Raw genomic sequence first — 18,725 nt, 5'->3', positions numbered from 1 at the left:
AGTAAGCACCCCCATCCCCATGAATTACCTTACTAATGGTCCATTCTAGTTACATTTTGAAATTAAGAGTTTGGGTGATTGAATTTACCTCTTAGGAAGAAGACCTAGGTGCCTCTCTTGATAATCTTCAAGGTTTTAAGTGAGAATGGAAGAGCAATTTGGTGAAGATCATTTCCTCCTTCTAGGACCCTCTCTCTCACTCCAAAAATATTAGAAAATAACCTCAAAATGGTCCAAGATAGGTGTTTTAACGGAATAGGGTCGGGTTTAAAACCCCCAAAAATGAAGCTCTGGAACAGGTATGCGACCGCATAATGGTTATGCGGTCCGCGAAATGACCGCAAAATTGGGGTCCAAAACTGGAGAGAAACTGACCAGGTCTGCGGTCACAATGCGGCTCACAGACCTGTTCTGCGATCGCATAATGCACCGCAGAACGGTTCTGTGGTCGCATAGTGCACCGCAGAACCTCCCTCCGAAAAAGCCCAAGGCGGGATGTGCGACAAGAGTGCGGCCCACGAAACGATTATGCGGTCGCATAATTGGCCGCGAAAATGACATTAAAAATGGCCCAAAAGACTGCTCCACTCTTTGGACATTATGCGGTCCGTAGCGTGGTTCTGCGGCTGCAGAACGGACCGCAGAAATGCCTACTTCTGCCCAACATTTTCCTTCAACTCCCCAACGCACTGTTCAATCCAAAAGGTCCGAACTTTCTACTATTATTACCCTCTACACCTACTTCGGCATCACAGAGTCCGAGTTTTTAGGAAATAATTTATGGGGCCTTATAGGCGGGGCGCTAGTGCAAAATTCCCGCAAAGTGTAAAAATCAGCTCTCTGAATTTTTTCACTAATGCCCTGCATGGCGCGTCGCCCCATGCGGCCCCCCCGTGTATTTTTTACAGAGTAAATATACTATTTCAGCTAGGAAAAAGTGATTTTATCTGGGCCCGACTCTACTTGGTATAAATACATGGGAAAATGTTATTTTCTGGAAGAGTGGGCGAAGCAAAAGCACAGGGAGTTCATTATTCAATCCTCACTCGAGACACGAGTTTGGATCATTTTATATTTTTCTTTACTTTAAACATATTTGTTATGAATTACTCCATATCTATGAAGTCGTTCCCTTTAGGGTTTGATGGATTTGGTGTATTGATATTTGTTTGTGGATTATAACTCTAGTTTTTATGTATTGAATCGTTTTGGATGATTTAATTGTTGCATCTATATTCACATGTTCATGTAATCGAGAGAGGCATAACTTGTGATATCTTTGCATTATCTTGTTGGTTGAGTTCATTAATTCTTCTTAGTAATCGAAAGAGGCTAGTTGAATTGTTGATTAAACCTAGTTAGGAGGATAATCGAGAGAGGTTCTCCTAAAGACCAATCCACTACGCATTCTTGCATATCTTCACTAATAATCGAGAGAGGAGTTTCTACTAAACGTTTGAACTAATAATTGAGTGAATTCGAGAGACTCACTTAAACATTAGAAGTGAATTATTTAGAGTTAGATCCCAAACAATTATCTTGCACCTAACCAATCAACCCCTATTTTCACCCATTGATAACTTCCTTGCTTACCTTTGTTTCGATTATCATTAGTCAATAACCTTAGATTCTTAGTAAATTTTAGTTATTAATCACATAAACCTAAATTGTTGATCATCTTGGATAGCAATCTAGCTACAAACTATGATAATATTGTTTAACTTCAATCCTCGTGGATACGATATTATATTATACTATATTCGACTAGCGAGCATATTTAAGTGTGTGTTTTGCGCTCGTCAAATTTTGGCGTCGTTGCCGAGGATTGGCAATTAATAGTGTTTGAAATAGTTTTTTGGTGCTAAATCAAGAATTAGGTTTTAGTTTTTTTAAAAAAATTATTTTCTCTTCCCTTTTTTATTTTATTTTCTTTATTAACTAACTTCTTTTCAAGATTTGTTTTGTAGTACCTAACAAGTTGGAGAAGATACTGTAGAATTTGAACTCTAAATGATGTGAAGATGGAGTACAACCAGCCTAAGAAAATGGTTGAAGAGTTAGCAGTTGAGCATTATCAGTGGTCTGCCATGTGTTTTAAATGCGGTGGAAATTATCTATGGGTTGACTGTCAAGCATGTATATATTCTTCCTATGGTTCGTATTTTGAGCAGTCTCACTCTGTTTCTAGTTCGTACATGTATGAGGATTCATATGGGCAGAATTCTGACTCTGGTTGGGATGAATACCCTTATTATGACTGGAATGAAAGCAAAGTGAGACAACCACCTCAAGAGGAGAATGGTAGTTTAGAAGAGCTTATATATAAGTTCATGAATAGTGTTGAAAAACGATTTACACAAAATCAAGAAGGAATTATACAAAATGATGAAGCTATTAAGAACCTAACAACGCGAGTGAGTCAATTAGTAAGTTTACTTTCAGAAATCTCATTGCATTGTGATAGTGAATATATGAAGGAGATACTTTGTGAGAACGAGCCTACTCAAGAGGATGAGCATCCTCAAAGAGAGCTTTCCACTACTCAAGAGGACTCTGATTCAACTGAGATGATTGAAAATAAGGTTGTGGTTGAGTGTGCAACAATGAAAAAAGAGTTCAAACCCCCATCCACCTTTCCACATTTGCAACCTTTAGTAGAAGAGAATGAGAAACAAATGGTCTTGGATATACCAGAGGAATATTCACTTGACCTTTCTTCTGTGCTTTCTTATTCTAACCTTGATCATGTGAATTTTATTTTTGGGATTTACAGGAATATGTATGGATTGATCCTGTGAAAGAATGCAGAAACAAGCTAAGGATCATCATCAACGAGCAATTCACTGCTCAAGATGAGGACAAGAAAGAAAGAAAAAAGCGGGTCTTGCAGGTATCCTCAGAAGAATTGGGCTTAATGAGCTCCACAAAATATTCCAAGGAGCGAAAACGAGGAATGAATTTAGAATTAGGGGTGTTCATAAGTTCTCGAAAAAAGAAGAAAGCTTAGGAAAGTTTTCTTTACCTTATACTTTTTAATTGTGTGTCATGGGGACATGCCATAACTTAAAGTGTAGGGTGGGGGATATGATATTTTTATGTATGTATATTAGTTTTAGTTTTCTTTTGTTAGTTGTAGTAGTTAGAGATAGAAAATAATTGAAAAAAACATAAAAATTGAAAAAAATTCGATTTTTTCCGATGATGGATATCATTCGACGGGTTTCTTGAGGGATTAAATTCGAAAGAAAAAAGACAAAAAGATTTTCTTTTGTTAGGTAGTGTATTAATTCCCCTTGGTTTTTCTTTGTATCGCGGTTCTTTTTCAAGGGTTTTATTTGGACCGGGTGTAGTTAGTTTTTTTTAGGAATAGTGAAGTTTTGTGCCGTGTATTAAATGTAGATGACTTTTCTTGACGTTGTTGTGCCTTGAGAGTAATGAGTGCCTTATTTGTGATGCCTAGGCTCAATTCTTGACTCTTAAATAAGTACCTTAAATTGTATGATCTTAACTTTACTCAACTACTTTGACTAGAGTGTCTTGATAGTCCGATCCTGAGTGAGTTATGTGACATGTGTGTGTGAGGTTTTGTGTTATTCTGTGTATTGCATGTGATGTCTAGAACTTGCCCCATGTGTTTTCAAAGTGAAATGGTAGTTTTGTCCTATCTTGGAAGTGAAATAGGCATTTCTTTGTTGAGCCAGTTATATGCTATTACCCACCTAATTGTTATGTATCTTAGTTAACCCTATTGAGCCTGTAAGCATGTTTCTTTGGCAACCATATTACAAGTCCTACCCATTTGTTCGAATTGACCATCTATTTGAACTTTTTACCTTTCGTAAGCACTTTAATTTGTTATGAACTTTGCAAAAGTTGAAGTGAGGGGTGGTTGGTTTGGCTTTTAAGTGGAACTATTAAAATAAGGAGAAAGGTGCAGTGTTTAAAAAAAAGAAGTAAGAGCCACTTGAATTGAAAAAGAATGGGGGAAAAATATATTTGTATGATTGTGAAAAAAATATTCCTTGATAGTGGTAACTCTTGATATACTTGTGCTTAAAGAAGTTGGGAGTTACCGTATATTGATGTGAAGGTGGAGTTATGGTTTGACATAAGTGTGGGGTTTTACAGTAAATTATAAGTATTAAAGTACTTAGGGAGGTGTAGTCACTCTTATATCTAAATATATCATACCCATCCCGCAGTTTACATTACAACCAAATGAAGTCCTACTTGATCCTTAACTGAATGAGCTCAATTAATAGAGTAGTACACTACGGGCAAGCTTGTGGTACGTATTTTGTGGCATTTGAACGTTGTTTCTGAGAGTGAGTGAATTTTTTCTATCTTGAGCTCCTAATTGTTCTTAATTTCTATCGTGTGTGGAACTACTCTATATTGTTATGTGAGGGCACTTGATTCACGAAGGAAAGGTAATGTCGTTGACCTCTGTGTTAGAGTTAGTGAGCGGGTTATAAATAATGCGTGGTGCTTGTGAGCCAAATGTTGAGGCTAGGATGTTACAGTATTGTACTTAATCTGTTTTAAATATTCTTGGTGTGATGAGTTATGAGAGTTATTGAAAAAAGGTCGTCTTCTATGTGAAGTGTAGTTTGAATGCTCGAGGGTGAGCAATGATTTAAGTGTGGGGTGTTGATGGTAGGCTATAATCTTGTACTTTAGTCGCTTATTGCACTCTAATTCACTGCACTTTACTTGTTTTGAGCTTTAATTGGTAGTGTTTTGCACTTATTGTGTGTTTTATGCCTTGTAGGAGTGATTCTGAGCTTTATAGATGTTATGGAATGAATTTGAGCAATTTGGAGCTTTGAAGTCTGAGTAAAAGCCCAAGGGATTAAGTTGGGATCGTGTTCGGGGGTCGAGGACCAAGTCTGGACGTCAAAAATCAAAGTTTGATCCGTACTCTTAGAAAATTGTACTACCGTCCCGCGCCGTGCATAGCGGGGCACATGACTCTAGTGCAAAATTAGCTCTCTCGATTTTCCCACTAATGCCCCGCATGGCACGTTGACCCATGCGGCGTGCCTGTATATTTTTTACAGAGTAAATATCCTATTTCGGCTAGGAAAAAGTGATTTTGTCTGGGGCCGACTCTACTTGGTATAAATACATGGAAAAATATTATTTTCTAAAATTTTGACACATCTAAGACCTAAGGAGGGTAAGGAGGAGGTGGAGAAGCAAAATCACAAGGAATTAATCATTCAATCCTCACTCAAGACATGAGTTTGGATCGTTTTATGTTTTTCTTTACTTTAAACATATTTGTGATGAAGTACTCCATATTTATGGAGTAGTTCCCTTTAGGGTTTGATGGATTTGGTGTATTGATATTTGTTTGTGGATTATAACTCTGGTTTTTATGTATTGAATCGTTTTGGGTGATTTAATTGTTGCATCTATATTCACATGTTCATGTAATCGAGAGAGGAATAACTTGTGATATTTTTGCATTATCTTGTTGGTTGAGTTCATAAATTCTTCTTAGTAATCGAAAGCGGCTAGTTAAATTGTTGATTAAACCTAGTTAGGAGGATAATCGAAAGAGGTTCTCCTAAAGACCAATCCACTACGAATTCTTACATATCTTCACCGAGCTTAACTTAGTTCATCTTGTGAGGTTGAGACTTAATCGAGAGAGTAGTTTCTACTAAACGTTTGAACTAATAATTGAGTGAATTTGAGAGACTCACTTAAACATTAGAAGTGAATTATCAAGAGGTAGATCCCAAACAATTATCTTGCACCTATCCAATCAACCCCTATTTTCACCCATTGATAACTTCCTTGCTTACCTTTGTTTCGATTGTCATTAGTCAATAACCTTAGATTCTTAGTAAATTTTAGTTATTAATCACATAAACCTAAATTGTTGATCATCTTGGATAGCGATCTAGCTACAAAATACGATAATAATATTTAACTCCAATCCATGTGGATACGATATTATATTATACTATATTCGACTAGCGAGCATATTTAAGTGTGTGTTTTACGCTCGTTAGTATCGAAGTGAGGGCCGAGATTTCTCGAGACGCTGGTTCCGTCCAATCCGGTGCTATAGATATTTCGGGATCGCCCTAGTTCATAGAGTCTATGTTTGATGAAGCCCGAGCAACGAAGGAAAGATCCAATAAAGGGGTTCAGGGAGTGGACGATCACCTTCGTTGCTTTTTTGATGGGGTGGACTCAACCGCCCTGGAAGACTTTACCCGTTTGGGAGACTTAAAGGTGCCGAGGAAAAGCCCACCTTCAGAGGTTGGCGGGTCGAGCGTGTGCCCGAGGTTGATCAATCTGTTCCCCGCTCCGAGCACGGATCCTGGTCGGAAGCGACATGTTGTTATCACCATTTTGAAGGATGCCCGGATTCTTTCCGCCCCCGTAGGGATAGCTAGTTACCTCTGGTGCCTGTTAACCAAAGAAGACTAGGCAAAAATAAATGAGGTAGATGCGACATGCCTATTCAACGAAGCACAATATGCGCTGAACCAGGTAAGGTGTTACCACACTTTTTAATTTTTCAACTTTAGTTCTTGATGATTCTAATATCTCTTCTCATATTTGCAGGCCTGGGTGCTCCAACATAAAACCTCCCTCTGGTACCGGGATGAACTTAGCCAACTCAAGGCTGAAGTCAAAGAGCTTGCTGAGAAGAGAGGCATGTATAAGCTTCTCACCGAGCAACGTGAAAGAGAAGTCAAGAGCCTTCGAGCCGAGTTGGACGCGGCTCAGAAAGAACATGCTGACCTGGTGGAACAGGTAAAAATCTTTGAAGTTAGTGATGACGAGCTAGGCACGGTGTCTAATGGTTAGAATTCGCAGGTCCAGCAGAAGGTTGATCGGGTCGACCAGCTCCGAGCCGAAATGGGCGATGTCAAGGCCATGGCTGAAGAGTGGAAGGGAAAGATGGACTGATTGGCTTCAGAAAAGGAGACTCCTCGGGAGAAGCTGACCTCGAAAAAGTCCCAACTTCGAGCGGTGAAGGAGAAAGCTAAAGCCCAGTCCCAAAAAATCAAAGACCTCCAGTCTCAATTGGGCTCAGTCGTTGTCGAGCGGGATACCCTTACCAAGGAGCTTGACGCAGCCAAGTCAGCGGCGGAAATAACCAGGGCTGACGCTTAAGAGATGGTGGCCCAGTACAAAGTTGATGTTGAGGTAGCCCAGGACCGCCTGAAGGCCATTGTCAAATATGTGAAGTGGCAGTCTCGAAGGGAGGCCCTCGAAGAAGTTCATACCCGGGGATTCGATTTATCGGCCGAGATAAAAATTCTAAGAGGCTCGAGGCCGAGGCTAAGAAGTTGGTGTACCCCGAGGATGAGGAAGACTCTGAGGGTTAAAGAAGATCCGAGGACGGTGAAGACCTCGATGGCCTCGGTGATGAGGCGGTCTCCCTTCGATTGCAAAGGTCTCGAATGCCTTAGCACGCAATAATAAGGTCTTGTTCGAAAGTTTGAACAAGACTCATTTTTTATGTAATTTTGGTTAAGACTCGCGGGGGCTTGTCATGATTTGAAGCATTCCCAGTAGTGCTTACTTAGATTCTTTTAGGTTATAATTTTGTCGAGGGTAGCCTTTGAACCGGTTTAGAAATTTTGAAGGCCTTATTTTTTAGTTACGAATCTCGGACGGCCTTAGCCTTTTAAGTTCGGGTGTTGCCCAATGAGCTTATTACCCCGGGATTCGATAGCCCGAGCCATCCGAGCTTTCCTTGGACGATAGTTCCCGAGTGAGGGTGATCTCTTAGATCTGGATAGGGGTGGCCCTTGAGCTCGATGTCTTTAAGGGACAGAAATGTAGTTGTTATTTTTTAAAAGAAAAATATTTATCTGCAAGGTAGAAACTTTCTTTCATTTATGTGCAGAACATACAAGGTTGTAAATGTGTACAAGCTTCGTGCTATTTCTTGAGTGGTCTATGTGGGCACGGTTCATTTGACCTTTTGGCCCTTATAATAAATCCTATCCACCGAGCCCAGATTGTTTGAGCATAAAGTTTCTTTCCTTGCTAAAATCCTTATCCGAGGGTGATGGCCACAGTATTCGAGGCCAATTATAGAGAAGACTCGGATACTGTCGATGTAATCCTTGACTGTGGTCCATAGTCGGTCTTCAATTATAAGTTAGCATGATCCATTGTTGCCTCGTTAAAAACCTTGTTGGAAAACCCATTTGGGACAAAACCGATTCAAGAAAAAAAGAGTACAACGCGTGCTTTCAGGCCTAAAGGTTGAATCATTCCTTGACTATTACCTGTAAGTGTTAGTCCAATTTGTAATGTATGTAAAGAAAAGAAATAAATGGGGTCATACCTTAGCAGTAGTATCGTTTCAAGTGGGTTACGCTCCAGTTGTTCGGTAGCCGTTCACCGTTCATTACGTCGTGTTTGTATGATCCTTTGTCCGTGATCTCGATAATTCAATATGGACCTTCCCAATTCGGTCCCAGCTTCCCTTCATTTTGGTTCCGGGTATTTAGTATCACCTTCCTTAACACCAAGTCCCCGACATTGAAATATTGAAGGTTGGCTCTTCGATTGTAATACCTCTCGATCCGTTATTTTTGGGCGGCCAACCGGATGAGGGTGGCCTCGCGCCTTTTGTCTAAAAGTTCCAGGCTCGTACTCATGGCCTCGCCGTTTGACCCTTCAGTTGCATATCGGAACATGAGACTCGGTTCTCCTACTTCGACCGGTATTAAGGCTTCAGCACCGTAGACCAACGAAAACGGGGTGGCCCCAGTGCTGGATTTTGAAGTCGTATGTTATGCCCACAGGACTTCAGACAAAATTTCTTTCCATTTTCCTTTGTCGTCGATCAACCTCTTTTTGAGGTTTAGGAGTATGGTTTTGTTTGTGGACTCCGCTTGCCCATTCCTACTAGGGTGATAGGGTATTGATAATATACGTTTGATCTTATGGTCCTCGAAAAATTTGCTCACTTTGCTGCCGATGAACTGCTTCCCATTGTCGCACACGATCTCAGCCGACATTTCGAACCGGCATATTTTGTGGTCCCAAATGAAATCAATAACTTCCTTTTCACTGACCTTCTCAAATGCTTAGGCTTCCACTCATTTAGAAAAATAGTCAGTCATAAATAATATAGATTGAGCCTTACTAGGTGCCCATGGCAGAGGGCCGACGATGTCCATTCCCCATTTCATGAAAGGCCAGGGTGATAAGACCGAATGCAGCAGCTCCCTGGGCTGAAGAATCATCGGAGCATGCCTCTGACATCCGTCGCATTTTCGCACGAACTCCTTTGCATCTTTTTCCATGTCGTTCCAGTAGTAACCGACTTTGATTACCTTCCGAACCAACGATTCAGCGCCCGAATTATTTCCGCAGGTGCCTTCATGGACTTCCCTTAAAACATAATTGGTGTCTCCCGGTCCTAGACATATGGCGAGCGGGCCATCGAATGTTCTCCTAAATAGGGTACCGTCTTCGGACAAGCTGAACCGGGCCACCTTTGTATGCAGAGCTCTTAATTCTTTAGGATCCGAGGGCAGTTTTCAAGTCTTTAGGTAATCTATATTTTTTTTTCTACAGTCCCAAGTTAAGCTTGTCGAATTTATCTTAGCGTGGCCTTCTTCCACTACCGATTTCATGAGTTGTGTGACGTTTCCCGAGTTGAATTCATCGTCGTCGACAGACAATCCTAAGTTTAGGATCCGAGAGCATCAACCTCGTTATTTTGATCCCGAGGTACATGTTGCAAAGTCCATTCCTTGAACCGATGTAACGTCACATGTAGCCTATCCATGTACCTTCGCATCTGTTCTTCTTTGACTTCGAACGCTCCATTGATCTGGTTCACCGCGAGGAGGGAATCGTACTTAGCTTCGATCACCTCGGCCCCTAGGCTTTAAGCCAGTTCAAGACCTGCAATCATGGCCTCATACTCGGCCTCGTTGTTAGTCTATATTATAGTTCTAATAGATTGCCTAACCACATTACCCGTCGGTGGATTCAACATGATGACAAGCCCTGACCTTTTTGCATTTGAGGCACCGTCCGTAAAGAGGGTTTAGATTCCAGAGAAGGTCCTCGAGTTCAACAACAACTCCTTCACGGCCTCAGGAATTAGGGCCGGCGTGAAGTCAGCCATAAAGTACGCCAAAATTTGAGATTTTATGGCAGTTCGGTGTCGATATTCGATATCATACCCGCTGATTTCCATGGCCCATTTGGCCAATCATCCCTAGAGTTCGGGTTTATGCATTATGTTCCTCAATGGGTAAGTAGTCACGACACATATGCAATGGCATAATATGGTTTTAACTTCCTAGAGGCGCTTAGCAAAGCGACTGCCAATTTTCCAGGTAAGGATACCTAGTTTCGGCCTCGCCTAGAGTCCTGCTAACATAGTAGATAGGAAATTGTGTACCTTCCACTTCCCATACTAGGACTCCACTTACCGCTATCTCGGATACCGCCAGGTACAGGTACAACTGTTCATCTGCCTTCGGAGTATGGAGCAAAGGCGAGATCGAAAGGTATCACTTGAGTTCTTCCAAGGCTTGTTGATACTCCACGGTCCACGAGAAATTATTCTTCTTTTTCAATAATGAGAAGAACCGATGGCTCTTGTCGGAGGACCTTGAGATGAATCAGTCTAACGCGACTATGCGCCCGATTAACCTTTGAACGGCCTTGACATTGTCCACCATGGTAATGTCTTCTATGGCCTTGATTTTATCGGGGTTTATCTCAATTCCCCGGTTAGACACCATGAACCCGAGAAATTTCCCGGACCCAACTCCGAATACGTATTTCTCCAGGTTCAGCTTCATATTGTATTTCTTTAGTATGTCGAAGGTTTTCTGCAAATGTTTCAAATGGTCCTTTACTCGTAGGGACTTAACTAACATATCGTCAATGTAAACCTCCATTGATTTTCCTATTTGTTCTTCGAACATCCGACTTACTAGGCATTGGTAAGTATCATCAGCGTCTTTTATTCCGAATGGAATTATGTTATAGCAGTAAGTGTCGTACTTAGTGATGAAGGACGTTTTTCCTAGTCACTCGGGTCCATCCGAATTTGATTGTACCCGGAGTAGGCATCGAGAAAGCTGAGGATCTCGTGGACGGCTGTCGCATCGATCATGCGATTGATGTTTGGCTGAGGGAAAGAGTCCTTGGGGTATGCCTTATTCAAGTCTTTGTAATATACAGACATTCTTAATTTATTCCTCTTATTAGGGACTACCACTACGTTTGCTAACCAATCTGGATACTTAACCTCCCGGATGGACCCTATTTTAAGGAGTTTAAATACCTCATCTTTGATGAATGTGTGCTTAACTTCAGACTAGGGCCTCATTTTCTGTCTGACCGGGCGGAACTTCGGGTCCAGGCTCAGCTTATGAGTAGTTATCTCTGGCGGAATCCCTGTCATGTCGAGGTAGGACCAAGCGAAACAATATATGTTAGCTATAAAGAACTTAATGAGTTTTTTCCTAAGCTCGGGACATAACCCCGTGCCCAATTATACCTTACGATCGGGTAGATACTATATCAATAAGACTTTCTCCAGTTCTTTGATCGTTGATTTGGTGACGTCGGAATCATCGGGGGCTATGAAAGACCTGGTAACTCCGTAGTCATCGTCCTCACTCGTCCCCTGCTTCTCCGGTTAGGGTGGGGCTGGTGTTGGTAATTGCTATTTGGTTTCTCCCTTGGTGACTGAACCCAGATCCTTTGGTGTTGAAAGTGAGGATATCGGGTCCACCTCGTCGATCGCGACCATCTTCTTTGCGGCCGGTTGTTCTCCGTAAATTATTTTAATCCCTCCCGGCATTGGGAATTTCAACACCTGGTGCAACGTTAAGGCCACTGCCCTCATTTTGTGAAACCATGGCCTCCCGAACAGAGCATTGTACCTCATATCTCATACGCTCACGTAAAAGTTTGTTTCTTGAATGGTTCCGGCGGTGTTCACCGATAATGTTATCTCTCTTTTAGTGGTCTCGCATGCCATGTTGAATCTGTTTAGAACTCGGACTGCCGGCACGATTTGATCTTGTAGACCTAGTTGCTCCACGACCCTCGATATGATGATATTGGCCGAGCTACCTGGATCAATTAACACACACTTAACTCGATATTTATTTATGAGTATAGATATTACCAGTGCATCATTGTGGGGATAGATGATGCCTTCAGCGTCCTCGTCGTTGAAAGATAAGGTTCCTTCTAGCACGTAATCTCGAGTCCGTTTTCCCTTGAGATGGATACTTTGGTGCGTTTTAACATCGGTTCCTGGGGGACGTCAACCCCATCGATGATTATGTTGATGGCGTGCTAAGGTTCCTGCCGCTCGATCTGCTTACTAGAGTACCTGTTTCTTAAATGGTTTTTGGCTCGATCGCTTTGAAATTCTCGGAGATGTCCGTTGTTGAATAACCGGGCTACTACCCTCTCTCATTGTCGGCAGTCTTCCGTCCTGTGACCATGAGTGCCATGATATTTACACATCAGGTTGGCGTCCCTTTGGGCTGGATCAGATTGTAGAGGTCGAGGACACTTGGTGTCTTTGATGTGTCTGATGGCATATATGATGGCAGCAACATTGACGTTGAAGTTATACTCTGATAGCCTCGCGCTTTATTGGGCCCGACGGGCCTGTCAAAACTGCTTTTACTCACGATTCCCCGGTTATTTTGACCTCGATCATTTATTCTTTCGTTTCTGACGGGGTTCCGCTCGGATACATTACCTCTCCGGTATCCATTGTATGGTTGATACTGATCCTTATTCGATCTTGGTTCACGATCAATGTCTCTATTGGATATGTCAATAGTTCTGACGGGATAAACGGACCCCAAAGGGGTCCCAAGCTGATCATCTTTGACCCTAATTTTTGATTGATACCGGTTATGTATGTCAGTCAAAGTTACGGCCAGATATTCTATCAGATTTTGCTTTAACTGTTGTGAATCCAACGAGCTTCGAGGCCTAAACGGACCAATCATCCGCAACCGGAGGAAAGTCCATTCGTTCCATTTGAAATCGGGACACGAATTCCCTAAGCATCTCATTATCTCTTTGTTTCACTTTGAAAAGAATCGACTTTCTAGTTTCGACCTTGATGGCCTTGGCGTATGCTTTCACGAATGAGTCTACAAGCATAGTAAACGAGTCAATAGAATTAAGGGGGTAAGTTGTGATACCATATCATAGCTCCCTTTGACAAAGTTTCCCCAAACCTTTTCAACAGGACAGACTCGATCTCATCATCCTCCAAGTCGTTCCCTTTGATGGCGCACGTGTAGGAGGTCACATGCTCATTCGAGTCAGTTGTTCCGTTGTACTTAGGAATTTCGGGCATACAGAACTTCTTAGGGATTGGCTTTAGAGCTGTGCTCGGAGGGAAAGGTTTCTGAACAAACTTCTTGGAATCCAACCCCTTCAATAGCGGTGGCGCTCCTGGGATCTGGTCGACCCTGAAATTGTAAGTTTCTACCTCTTTGTCATTGACTTCGATTTTCTTTTCTCCCGATTCTACCCTTTTTGTCAGTTCCTCGAGCATTTTTATGATTTCGGGGTTAGTCCTGGATTCAACTTCACTCGGCCTCTCCGTGATCGGTTCGTTTCTGCGAGTGATTTCCCGGAATGGCTCGGGCTCGATTCTGCTAGGAGCACGACTCTAGTTCTGCAGCTGGGCTATCGCTGCATGTTGGGCCTGTAGCATTTCGAAGATCACTCGCAAGTTGATCACATCTCCTTTACTATCATGTGTATTTTGGGCTGCCGATTGGACTCCCATGTGGACGTTCTCAGGATCGGTAGGCAGATTCGTATTGATGGTCACATGTGAGTTAGCGTCGATCGGGTCCGCGACCGGAACTTCGATGGGATCGACAGGTGGCATCTCATTACTGGGTACCACTCTGTTGTTCTCGCCATGGTAACTGGACTCGGCATCCACATTTAGAGGTGCATTTTGGGAGTTCGACATTTTGAAATTTGACCTGAAATTAAAGACACTTCAAAGAATAAATGTAAAATAAGATGCATTATGGAAATTTGTATCAAAATTCCGCTATTATCCTTAGTCGTGGGCGCCAAACTGTTTATCCTCGAAATCGGATAACAATTAAGTTTGTAAGTGGTTTAAGGATACGCGGATTAATTTGATACAAAACGATAAACTGAGTTAGATTGAACAAATAATGATATAGTAAATTCAAACCACGTGAGGATGATTTCAACCTTAATGGAATATTCACTCTCGATCCGGGCTTACAATGGCCAGTACTAATGAACCAGAAAAAGAGTTATGAATAACAGTGAAAATAATAGTGTATTGCTTTGGGATGTGTGTTACAATCTGATTAATGAAAATAGTCAGACTCCCCTTTATATAGTAGGGGAGTTTTACCCTAAGTACAATTTTATAGAAGATAAAAAAATCTCCCCTTTAATTGATTACTGGATTCCCATCGGTACATGCTGAGATCTGCGTCGTGATATCCGGTTGGTTGCGGATATGACGACCTTCTGTTAATCGTGTTCGAATGCTCAATAATGCTCTCTGAAGTCTCATGGGACTTGGATCGATCCCTGGATCATGGCCTCGATATACTCGAGAGCGGGCATCGTGCCCCCGAAGCCTGACTCATGAGTCACTTATCTCGAATCTGGTTCTTTGCCGTCGCGTCCCTTACTCGATTTATTTTATCGGGAACCAGGCCGGCTTATGGGTCCGATTTCACCTGTATACAATATTTGCTAAAATTGATTTAATATTATCTATTGGCACACATGCTCTAAAGAGGCTAAATAGTACACATGATTGAATGCTTAATTTTTTACCTAGAGGAGTAGGGATTAATTTTCACTTAATAAGGGATTAATTTTCACTTAATACTTTCTTTTTTGTCCTTTCTTTAGTGGTGCACCAATGTTATAAAAATTCTAAATCCGCATCTGGCAATAACAATAGCAAGATAAGATGATAAAATAATCGAATCAAAAGAAACAACAGGTAGTAGCATATATCTAAGAATAAAAAAATACGACACTAATACTAAATACTAATACTACTGGTATGGAAAAGAGATACGTCTTACTTACTAATTTTTTACCCTAATTCTAACCTACATAACTTGTATGGAAACAAAATGTTATAGTGTAGAAATTGCCTCGCACCATGTGCTTAAACTTCGTGCACAATCACAAGATAATTAATTGGAGCGGTGAGTGTAAAAAATATCAATGCTGAAATTGTATATAGCACGAGAAAATATGTTACAGCGAATGAAAAGTAGTATGTATCAAAATTACAAGCTCCAACACCTCGAAACCAACTCGAGATAACTATAAACATAGACACAAACTTGCACAAGCTATTGGCAAAATTAAAGTAGCTTGTCATCAGAAACTACGTCAATTTAAAAGAAAAAAAGAAGAAGAACGAAAGTAGCTGTCTAAAGCCAAACGATCAAGCGTTGATTCCGGTTTGGGCCGGTTTAGTGTTAGATCCAGCAGCCATGTTGGCAACGTGGAATTGTGACACGTATTTGTAAGCTGCACCTTCTGGTGCCCTCGTTGGTGGCTCATTCAAATGTGCCCAGTTGCTACTTATCCACCTGCAATTTTAAAGGGTTTTAAGTTATAAAGTGAAAATTTATGCCCTGTCAATTGAGTTTAATATGATCATAATTATTTATTATTTTTATTAAATTATTAATTAACATTTAATGTACAGATATACTTATAATTAGATGTCATAATCATACAACTTAGCCCGTCAATGAATAGAATCTTAACACATCTAGTACATAATTATATGTCATAATCATATAGTAAGTGATTCTTATTTTTTGTTAGATGGACTTTCAACTTGTGATGCTATTATTTAGAATTACTATCTCCTTTCAATTTAAGTTATAATACCTTACACAATGTAATTTTTTTTTGTTTTTACACTAAGTTATCTTTTGACCTGATATAGAAGATTATTTTTCATTTTCTAAGGTTTTCAATTAGTATTTGTATACATCTATACATGTATTCTATATTCTAAGTGATTTGATGATGTAAATCTTTCTATTTTGTCAGTTTATATAGGATCACTGATAAAGATAGAGGAAAAGTTCATTACCATCCATTTTTCTTGATTAGTTTATCCAAACTATCCTCACTTCCCAGATCAAAAAACTCCCCCGTATTTGATCTTTCGTGCTCCGTTTTAGCTGCCTCCTCAAATACAATATTTGCCTATCGCCGATTAAAACAGCCAAAAGTAATTATCATCTCTAAAAAGATAATAGTGCTATGATTTGGTAATTAAAGTGAATAACATATTAATTACTACTATATACCTGTTTTTGGCTTTGAGGAGATAGCATAGAAATATATCTCTGATGCTCTTCTTCTATCTGTTTCTTGGATCTCCAATATGCTTCGATCTCTTCCTTTGTTAATGACTTACTTTTTCGATATTTCACTAGAAAAATCCAACAAAGAAAATAATTAATAACAACACCTCAATCTCAAACAAATTGAAATTAGCTATATGAATTTTAAGCGTCTTTCTTTAAGCTCCTATATCATCATCATTATTATAAATATATAACATATAACAATTAATATAGAAAATGAAAAGAAAAAGGGGTAATTTGTCAGTTAAAGAAATAAAGGGACTTACTAGCTTGGGGATCAGAAACAGGAGAATCCCAACCTGCCATAAGAGAACCCATATCTGTTTGCTTGCTAATATCTGAACTAAATCAATAGACACTTCACTCAAGTTGTATGTGAAACCTACTGAAAAACTCAAGTCTATTTATAGAGTTAGAAGAACACTGTCATAGGTTTATGGTGGGGCCTGCTAGTCTTAAGTTGCTAATCTTATCTCTAACAAAACAAAAACATTATTTAATTATTGGTTTAGAATTAAATTAGATTATGTGTTAAACCAGGGACTTCGGCATATGGTTTCTTTATAGTAGTAAATTAAGTGTTAATAGTGCCTGGAATAACTTTAGCCGCCCATAGATATGCATGCAAGGTGACAATAGCTTATTGATGATAACAAAATATAAAGAAATGAAAATATCTTCTATCCATTATGGTATGTCCACTATGTTGTCACGTCAGATAATATAATGCAACATCAATTCTTATCCCTTTGGGCTCGTCCAACAGCGGCGAAGTCAAGGAATTTCTCAGAGTATTCAAATTTAAAAGAATAAACTTTTTCGATAGAAAATATTCAATATAAATAAATACCTCTAAAATTTAATATTTTACTTTTTTATATAATTATAATTTTTCGACGAAAGATAACTAGTTGACCACCTTTAGAACAATATAGCGCTTCGCCCATACTGTTTGATTCTTAAGGGATATTTTGATGACACTCATGATCGAGAGCCGGCTAACGAGCGAGGATCAAAAGAAATATTGACACATTTTAAAGAGGCGAATCACATATCAAAATGTAATAGAAATATAAAGAGTTTTATAAGACATATTATAAGTTTACATATAACGCGCACTTTTGTCTCGATGATGATGTTGTAATAATTTATGGACTTGCACGTATATTTTATATTAAGAATAATTGTATGTTGGTTGCTATCGTTAAAAGTTACCCAAATTAAAAGTAATCTGTTAAGTTTTAAAGTTTAATGGGTCTATAAGACACTTCCTAATGTATGAGCTCTAATGTGTAGATACTCGGATATAATTTCTAATTTAATAATTTAATAATGGGCTAAATTAGACTTACGTATTCTGTGTGCATCTATAAATAGGGTTATTGCTCCCAAATCAGACGAAAGGTTCTTTTCTAATATCCCATCGTTGGAAAAGTGTGAGCCGTCATCTGCAATTCTTACGTCTTGGTTTGGAAGACCACTAACCACAAAGACGACAAGTTTTACCTGTTCATATGAGTTCAGATATGCTTTCTTGATGATTTGACATGATATGTCGTGGATAAAAGATGGATTTCATCTTTAAAGTAATTTAATTCTAAACAAATCTTGAAGTCAATTGAATGGAAGCGGATAATAAACTATGGTTTTTGGAAAAACTTACAAAAATGCATCTTAAACGCGAACTAAACCCATTTCTTTTCCAAAATTAAACTAAAACCAAATTCAAACACTACGTGAATATCTTAATGAATAATGTCAAAGGGCCAAACTTATCCAAATTTAATTTCTCTGGAATTGGAAAGTCAAATTATTAATTTCTCTCTTTGTTTCTGAATCATCAGACCACTCTCCATCCGAGCAAACTAGAGTTGCGACTTGTTAAAAGCTCTGAGCTTTTGCAGATTTTATCATCACTTTATTTTTTTAATTCTTTCTTTTTTCACCCAATAGTAAGAATTGACACCCCTTGTAATTTGTATATCATCTGTCAAATATCTCATAAAACAACATTATCAACATCAAAGTTTGCTTTATTACTTCTAGAGGTCAATTATAGATCTTATCTCAAGCACGCCTGTCTTCCACTTCTCCCAATTTTATGTCTAAAATAGCATTTTTCGTGTATGCTTAATTTGAAAATATCATTTTGATATGTATCTACAAAAAGAAAAATCGTTTCTTAAAAATATGACCTATTTTCTATCTTTAAAAAAATTCGAGAAGCCTTTAATTTTAAGAATATTTCATGCATCTAGTAATTTCGTCTAATTTGTTATACCAATTCTCAACTAATACGTTATGTTAGAAGATAAA

General features: G+C 39.5%; 1 protein-coding gene across 1 annotated transcript; it reads right to left on the bottom strand.

The window, feature by feature from the left end:
* Nucleotides 1-15,228: 15,228 nt before the first annotated feature.
* Nucleotides 15,229-16,834, bottom strand: LOC104105807 (uncharacterized). Its single transcript, XM_009614203.3, has 4 exons — nt 16,676-16,834; nt 16,350-16,474; nt 16,130-16,245; nt 15,229-15,614 (listed from the first exon to the last, which is right to left on the bottom strand). The coding sequence occupies exons 1-4, from the start codon at nt 16,725-16,727 to the stop codon at nt 15,467-15,469; spliced, it is 441 nt and encodes a 146-aa protein (XP_009612498.1). The 5' UTR covers nt 16,728-16,834; the 3' UTR covers nt 15,229-15,466.
* Nucleotides 16,835-18,725: the final 1,891 nt, after the last annotated feature.

This window comes from Nicotiana tomentosiformis, chromosome 4 (genome assembly GCF_000390325.3).
Source record: "Nicotiana tomentosiformis chromosome 4, ASM39032v3, whole genome shotgun sequence".
Lineage (NCBI taxonomy): Eukaryota > Viridiplantae > Streptophyta > Magnoliopsida > Solanales > Solanaceae > Nicotiana > Nicotiana tomentosiformis.
The sequence above is the reverse complement of the archived record's forward strand: the minus strand, read 5'-3'. Positions and strand labels throughout refer to the sequence as shown.